We start from the raw sequence: 9,094 nt of genomic DNA, 5'->3' as shown, positions 1-9,094 counted from the left end.
TGCCATTGTAAGCACCAGTACTCGTGTGTATATAGTGATCACGTCGGGGTCACCAATTTGCTTTGCCTTATGTTTATTGATTACTATATACTTATATTTAAAACTAAAAAGATGATCGGGAGATGAAAGCGGCAAAGACTCTGCAGTGGCGGCGGACGAAGCTGACGAAAACTGATTGAGGGGAGAGTGTGTCTCCTGGAGATGTACTCCCGTAATATCGATACTCGCGTGAGTTATCGAGTTTTGTTGATCACGAGAACTGAAAGGGGTTGCCACAGTACCCCCCTCCTAGAGTTCCAGTTGGGAAAGATACTTTGCTGGGAATCTGATTTGTCGTCCTGATCTTGACACTTTCTCGAGTGTCTGAGCAGTTGGCGCTGTCGTCTGCTCCTGTGTTGGGAGGCGGTACGTCTTTGAAGATGTAAGCTGGTTTAAGTCGATCGATGGAAACCTTGTTTTCCTTTGTGTGGCCCTTGAGTGTAAAATATTTGTCGTGTTTTGTTACCACTTCGAAAGGACCCTCGTAGTTTGCTTCCAACGGGGTTTTCACTCGATCCACTCGAACGAAGACGTGGGTACAATGGTTTAGGTCCGGGTGGACAAATTCTTGCGGTGTATGATGGTGCACTGGCTTAGTGGTTGGCAGTTGAGACATGGTTTTTTGAAGAGCCTCGGTGAACTCGGACTCAGTGTGTTTTTGTGTGCTCGGTGCAAAAAATCCGCCTGGCACCCGTAGTGTGGTGCCATAAACCATTTCCGCAGGGCTCAGCCCGATGTCGCTTTTGATTGTTGTGCGTAGGCCGAGTAGGATTAGATGCAGGGAACTACTCCAGTTGATTGGATCGACGATTTTAAAGCAGCTTTTAACGTTCTGTGCCAGCGTTCGATCATACCATTGGCTTGTGGGTGGTACGCCGTCGTCCGCAGGTGCTTAAAACCACAAATTTTTGGAAAGCTCTTGGAATAATGTAGACTCGAATTGTCGACCCAGATCGGTTGTGATGTGAAGAGGAATACCGTACTGAGCGAACCAGCCCGATATCAGTGCGTTGGCTACAGATTTTGCTGTGATGTCTACTAAAGGAATTGCTGCGGGCCATCGTGAGAATCGATCGATACACGTGAGGCAGTATCGGTATCCGTTCGATGAAGGCAGCGGGCCGACTATGTCGATATTTATGTGTTCGAAACGGGTGTCGCTGGCGGTGTACTCTCCTAGTGGCGATTTGGTGTGACGTTGGATTTTGGCCTTCTGGCACGGGATACAAGAGCGTACGATTTTAGCGACATCCTTCGCCATGCGGGGCCAAACGTAGTGTTTTCCGACCAACTTGTTTGTTGCCTTAACTCCCGGATGGCTCAGCGAATGTAGGGCCTCAACCACGGTTTGGCGTAGGCATTTGGGCACAAACGGACGTGTATGGTTATTGGCGACGTGGCAGTACAATTGTTTGTTTGAGCCTGCAAGAGACAATTTTGTTAGTGAGATGGGTTTTTCGGCGTCAGACTTGAGTAGCGATTGTAGTTCCGCATCGTTTTCCTGTTCCAGTGCCATCTCGTCGAAGTTTATGTGTTTGATGGCATCGATGCGTGAGAGAAGATCAGCCACGTTGTTTTCTTCTCCAGAGATGTGCCGGATATCGGTGCTGAATTGGCTGATAAAATCCAGTTGCCGAGCGCGTCGAGGTGATGCTTTCTCGCTGTTTTGACTGAAGGCGTACATAAGCGGCTTGTGGTCGGTGAAAATAACGAAATTCCTGCCCTCCAGTGCGTACTTGAAGTGCAAAACGGCCTGATAGATGGCAGTCAGTTCTCTATCGTAGGTGCTGTACTTCTTTTGCGTCGATGTGAATTTCCTGGAGAAGAATCCCAGTGGTTGTGTCTGCCCGTTGATGACCTGATGTACTATGGCTCCCATAGCGTCGTCGGACGCGTCGGTGGTTAGAGTTAATTGTGAGTTTGGTGCCATGTAATTCAACAACGTAGCGTTTGCAAGCTCGTTCTTGCAGGCGGTGAATGCGTAGTCGGCTTCTGTAGACCAAAGTATCGGGGTTTTTGTCGTTCTTTTTATTGCCTTGGATCAGCGTCTGGAGTATGTGCTGGTTCTCGGCTGCTCGTGGGATAAACGGCCTATAGAAATTAATCATACCCAGAAACTTTTTTAGGTCTTTAGCGATAAGCGGTTTTTTAAAATGCCGTATGGCTTCCACTTTGGCTTCGGATGGTTTTTAAGCCGTGCTGACTGATGTCGTGTCCCAGGAATGTAAGTTGTGTCTTACCGAATTGGCACTTCTCAAAGTTTACGGTGAGATGTGCCTTCCGAAGGCGGTCGAGGATTGTGCGGAGGTGCGTCTCGTGCTGCGCCTCGGATTCTGAAGCGATCAAAATGTCGTCGATGTAAGCAAAAACGAAGTCGAGGCCTTGTATGACGTTGTTTATGTGACGTTGAAAAGTTTTGCGCTGCGTTGCGCAGACCGAACGTCATGAACAAGAATTCGAATAGCCCAAAAGGCGTGATAATTGCTGTTTTGGGAATATCTTGTGGTTCGACAGGAATCTGGTGATATGCTTTTTTGCAGGTCGATTTTCGAAAATATCTTCTTACCGTATAAGATGCTCGTTACATCCAGTATGTACGGAATAGGATATCGATCCGGCACGGTTACGTTGTTCAGTGCTCGGTAGTCGCGCCGCACGGACGCCACTCTCCATTTGCTTTCTTTACCAGGTGCAAAGGGCTGGACCAGTTGCTATTTGAGGGACGGCATATTCCTTTTCTCGATGAGGTAGGAGAACTCGGATTGTGCAGCTTTGAGTTTGTCGGGCGCTAGTCGTCGGGCGCGGGCGTGAGTAGGCGGCCCGTTGGTCGAGATGAAGTGCGTTACTTCGGATGTTGCTGGCAGCCGGTTCGAGTTGATCGTTGCGAGATCGCGATATTCGTGAAGCAATGTAGCGTATTGGTTACTCGTGTCGTAGGATAAAACCGCGTTGATTTTACGTTGGGGCGCGTGACATTTTGATTCCAGCAGCGTAGCCCGATCGATGAGTTTGCGTCGTTTCATATCGACGAGTAAGTCAAAATGTTGAAGAAAGTCGGATCCGATGATAGCGCAGTTGACGTCAGCTATCACGAAAGTCCACACGAAGTTTCGTCGCAATCCCAGTGACAATGCTATGCGTTTTTCTCCATAGGTTTGTATTTTCGTGCCATTAGCGGCGAAAAGAAGCTTTGGAGTGAGCATAGTTTTTGCGTTTTTGCAGGGTGGCATCACTGAAATGTCGGCGCCGGTATCGATGAGAAACTGTGTTTTGGAGAAATTGTCGTTGATGGCGAGGCGGGCAATTGTGTTGTGGTCTTCTTCGAATTTGTCCGCCGAATCCGAAGATTGATTTAGTTTTTTGGTTCGGATGCAAAAGAGCATGGTTGGCGACATTTCTTGGCGGCGTTACCAAATTTGCTGTGGTACCAACACATGTCTCCAGCTATGACGCTGTTGCGATCCGTTCGCAAGCTGTTCTTGCGAGAAAGGTTTCTGGAGAGCGCGTTGATTTGTTGTTCGATGCGGTCTAGACGATCGTCGGAAACGGCGCTGCTGGTTGGCGCCGACTTGGCGTCGATGGTGCGTACCTGATGAAAATCACCGACTTCCATCACTTTATCTGCCAACTTAGCTAAGTTTGCTAGGCTGGCGTCCGATGCTTGCAAGATCGCTTGCACTTGTGTTGGTAAACGCTGCAGCCACAGTGCTTTCAGAAAAGATTCTTGAACTTTGTTTGCGGCTAGTGCGTTTAACTCGTTGAGCAGTTGCGTGGGGCGCTTGTCACCAAGGTCGGTCTCCGATATTAACTTCTGGATTTTCTTTTGTTCGCTTTCGCAGAAGCGTTCCAGGATGCACGATTTCAATTTTTCGTACTTGCCTGTGCGTGGTTGGTTGACGATGGCGTCGGCAATTCGGGCCAACACCGGTGCTTCGATTGACGCTAGGATTGTGTTAAATTTCGTTTCGTCCGAGGTTATTCCCGCGCAGAACGAATTGGGCTTCGATTTGCGATAGCCATAATTCTGGGTGTTCGGGCCAAAACGGCGGTATTTTCACAGCTACACGGTTGATAACTGCGTCAACACCGTGAGTAACGGTATCGTGAAAAACCTCGGCGTCGTCTTGTGGGGCGTCGTTGTTTGCCATTGTAAGCACCAGTACTCGTGTGTATATAGTGATCACGTCGGGGTCACCAATTTGCTTTGCCTTATGTTTATTGATTACTATATACTTATATTTAAAACTAAAAAGATGATCGGGAGATGAAAGCGGCAAAGACTCTGCAGTGGCGGCGGACGAAGCTGACGAAAACTGATTGAGGGGAGAGTGTGTCTCCTGGAGATGTACTCCCGTAATATCGATACTCGCGTGAGTTATCGAGTTTTGTTGATCACGAGAACTGAAAGGGGTTGCCACAAGTCCATAGTAAAAGAGTAAATAACATAAATAAGTGTAAAGCGATAAATCAAACAAAAAGATCACAACGGTGATATAACTTATTCCAACTTTGCGATTCCCAAGGGACCCTCCAAGGTAGAAGGAAAAAACCATCCACTGGTTATAAACTTATAATATAAAACAAAAAAAAAAAACAAAAAAAAAAGGAATAATATAGCGTTTAAATTTCATCTTATCGCTTATGGCCAATCGTCATAACTTAATTCGACCCCCCATATTAGATCCTGAAGAAATAGAACAAGTGAACGAAGCACAAAGACAACGTTCAATTGAGAGACAAAACAATAGGCATTTAGAACATCAACAAAACAGACCCACCATGAACGAAGATAACAGAGCCGCTCTAACAGCCGCTATAAGCGAAATATTAGCCGAACAATTGCCAATATTATTAAGACAACATACCAATCCTGTAGAAGATTTTCTAAGTCTCCCAGATCATGTTATTGCGCCAGAACATCAAAGAAATTTGACAGATCTTGACAGAGTACCCGACATAGCAAAAGGTTTGCGTGAGTTTAGTGGAAACCCCGAAGAATTTAGCTCATGGAAAAAAAAGTGTAGAGCGTGTTTTACAAGCATATAACTCATACCAAGGTACGCCCAAATATCATAATATCTTGCACACCATCCGAGACAAGATAACGAAAAGTGCAGACCAAGCTTTAGAAGCATATAAGGTACCGCTTAACTGGGATGCCATGTGTAGATGTCTTTCGCTGCATTATGCAGATAAACGAGACATAGCAACCCTAGTATATGAAATGACTACATTAGTACAAGGTACGAATCAATCAGTGGAAGATTTCCATAAAGACGTATACAGACACTTGTCCCTAATTTAAATAAAACGAGTAGCATGGATATTGACAGAAACGGGGAAGCAATGTTGACAAAATTATACAGAGACAAAGCTCTAGACACTTTCATTCGAGGGCTACAAGGTGACTTGCCTCGGCTATTAGGCATGAAAGAACCAGCAGACTTACCTACCGCACTACATCTCTGCTTAAAAATGGAAAATCAAACCTTTAGGTCGAAACATGCCACTTTTAAAGGACATCCGACACATTTTAGAAACAGTAATAGTAAACCCATACCAGCCCCACGGAATGTCATCCTCTCAAACAGACAACCACCACCAATCCCTTTCAGACAACAACAGCCACGACAATACTTACACTACGGACAACTACCACCAATTCTGGGTATCAACCAATTGCCAACCCCACGGCAATACACTGTTGTCACAACCTCTCAACAGGTTGCACCACCTAGGCCAATGGCCCCGAAACCGCTACCGCGTCCAGAACCAATGGATGTGGATTCCAGCGTTCAAACGAAATTCGTCAACTACATGAACAGACCACGATTTGAAGCTGGGAAAAGACCCCCGGTCCTATACCAGACGGACAGAAAACGACAGAGAAACTTTAACATACAGACAAACAACGACGAAATAACAGAACCTTCGACAGTAACTTACGATACCACAACTAATTATGAACAAGCAGTCGCTGAATACGAGATACACGCAGACGTAGAACAAACAATAGAAGAATACGTAGAACAAGTAGACCAATTATGACAACAACTATGAAGATGACACTTGCGAATTTTATGACTACTCTGCACAAAATATTTTAGAGTAAAGAGTTCCTCTCTCCCATACTTTACTTGTAGATTGAGGAACGGCAAAATAATTAAAATTCTCTCATTGACACTGGATCTAATAGAAATTACATCAAGCCGAAATTTGTAGAAAACCCCACTCCAAATAAAAACCCTTTTCACGCCGTCTCGATAGGAGGCAATACACTGGTAACACACCACAAAAAGGCCAACTTGTTCAATATAACAGATGTTGAGGTGAAATTTTTCTTATTAAAAGACCTAGAAACTTTTGATGCTTTTTTAGGTAACGACACCTTAAAGGAATTAGGAGCAGAAATAATCCAAAGTAAAAACCTAATGATAATCAAAAACAAGATAAAAATCCCTTTAAAAGAACAAATCTTCGAAGCAGTAAATACAATAATATGACCGACATCCCCCTAATCCAGAAATAAAAAAAACTCCAATACCAGAATATCCCGGTCACATCATTCACATCGACATTTACTCAACCAAAGGTCATTTAGTTCTTACAGCAATAGATAAATTCTCAAAACTAGCATAGGCACGCATAATCAATTCAAAAGCAATAGAAGACATTCGAACACCACTTAGGGACATTATATTTCTATTATGGAGTTCCTAAGTTCGTTGTAATAGATAATGAGAAATCTCTCAACTCAAGGTCCATAAAATTCATGCTTAAGGATCAGTTTAAATATTACAATTTACACTGCGCCACCATATAAGAGTACAGTTAATGGACAAGTAGAAAGGTTCCATTCGACATTTTCCGAAGTAATGAGATGCTTACAGAAGAAAAACCACCACAGAACCTTCGAAGAACTTCTAGATAGAGCCGTATACGAATATATAACTACTCTTTCCATTCCACAACCAAAAAGCGACCATTAGAGGTATTCTTCGGAAGGAGAGTCACGACAAACCCAGACCAGTACGAACAGGCCAGACAAGACAATATTGACAAACTTAAGACAGCACAAATAAAAATTTACAATTCCCACAACAAAAGAAGAAACGAAATATTAACTTATGAGCCAGGACAAGAAATATATGTAAAAGTAAACACACGTTTAGGTTCAAAAACTTTCCCCAAGATTTAAGAAAGAACTTGTTAAAGAAGATAAAAATACAAACATTTAACAGAATCTGCTAAAGAATCGTACATAAAAGTAACATCAAATCATAATATTTGCAGGGTATTACTATGGACAATAACGGAAGCTACGATGGACATTACAAGCTACACGAACGCTCAGACAGTGACCAAAAAAACTAAAAACTAAAAGCGAAAAGCAAAATTAAAAAAAAAATATATAAGAAAAGAAAACAAATCATTGCAAAGTAAACAAGACTCAAAAGAGTCATAGTAAAAGAGTAAATAACATAAATAAGTGTAAAGCGATAAATCAAACAAAAAGATCACAACGTTGATATAACTTATTCCAACTTTTGCGATTCCCCAAGGGACCCTCCAAGGTAGAAGGAAAAAAACCATCCACTGGTTATAAACTTATAATATAAAACAAAAAAAAACCAAAAAAAAAAGGAATAATATAGCGTTCAATTTCATCTTATCGCTTATGCGCCAATCGTCATAACTTAATTCGACCTCCCCATATTAGATCCTGAGAAATAGAACAGTAGTGAACGAAGCCCAAAGACAACGTTCAATGAGAGACACAATAGCAATTAGGCATTTTAGAACATCAACAAACGATCCCACTCATGAACGAAGATAACATTAAGCCGCTCTAACAGCCGCTATAAGACGAAATATTAAGCGAACAATTGCCAATATTATATAAGACACATACCAAATCTGCTAGTAGAAGATTATCTAAGTCTCCCAGATCATGTTATTGCGACCAGAACATCAAAGAAATTTGACAGATCTTGACAGAGTACCCGACATAGCAAAAGGTTTGCGTGAGTTTAGTGGAAACCCCGAAAAATTTAGCTCATGGAAAAAAAGTGTAGAGCGTGTTTTACAGAGCATATAAAGATATACCAAGGTACGCCCCAAATATCATAAGCAAAGAGACATATCTTGCATACACCATCCGAGACAGAGATAACGAAAAGTGCAGACCAAGCTTTAGAAGCATATAAGGTACGGCTTAACTGGGAGACCATGTGTAGATGTCTTTCGCTGCATTATGCAGATAAACGAGACATAGCAACCCCTAGTATATGAAATGACTTACATTGTAACAAGGTACGAATCAATCAGTGGATAGTATTTCCATAAAGACGTATACAGACCACTTGTCCCTAATTTTGAAATATAAACGAGTAGCATGGATATTGACAGAAACGGGGAAGCAATGCTTGACAAAAATTATACACAGAGACAAAGCTCTAGACACTTTCATTCGAGGCACAAGGTGACTTGCCTCGGCTATTAGGCATGAAAGAACCAGCAGACTTACACTACCGCACTACATCTCTGCTTAAAAATGGAAAAATCAAACCTTTAGGTCGAACATGCCACTTTTTAAAAGGACATCCCGACACATTTTAGAAACAGTAATCGTAAACCATACCAGCCCCACGGAATGTCATCCATCTCACAACAGACAACCACCACCAATCCCTTTCAGACAACAACAGCACGACAATACTTACACTACGGGACAACTCACCACCAATTCTGGGTATCAAACCAATTGCCAACCACGGCAATACACTGTTGTCACAACCTCTCAACAGGTTGCACCACCTAGGCCAATGGCCTCGAAACCGCTACCCGCGTCCAGAACCAATGGATGTGGATCCAGCGTTCAAACGAAATTCGTCAACTACATGAACAGACCACGATTTGAAGCTGGGAAAAGGACCCCCCGTCTATACCAGACGGCAGAAACGACAGAGAACTTAACATACAGACAAACAACGACGGAATAAATAACAGAAACCTTCGACATAGTAACTTACGATACCACAACTAATTATGAACA

The 9,094-nt window shown here is 43.1% G+C and overlaps 1 protein-coding gene across 1 annotated transcript; it reads right to left on the bottom strand.

The window, feature by feature from the left end:
* Positions 1–250: 250 nt before the first annotated feature.
* On the bottom strand, positions 251–754 carry LOC127566259 (uncharacterized). The gene has a single exon (XM_052008282.1). It carries the CDS (start codon positions 752–754, stop codon positions 251–253), a length of 504 nt encoding a protein of 167 aa, XP_051864242.1.
* Between the last annotated feature and the right edge of the window lie 8,340 nt (positions 755–9,094).

The sequence above is a fragment of the Drosophila albomicans genome, unplaced genomic scaffold (genome assembly GCF_009650485.2).
Source record: "Drosophila albomicans strain 15112-1751.03 unplaced genomic scaffold, ASM965048v2 utg000098l_pilon, whole genome shotgun sequence".
Lineage (NCBI taxonomy): Eukaryota > Metazoa > Arthropoda > Insecta > Diptera > Drosophilidae > Drosophila > Drosophila albomicans.
The sequence above is the reverse complement of the archived record's forward strand: the minus strand, read 5'-3'. Positions and strand labels throughout refer to the sequence as shown.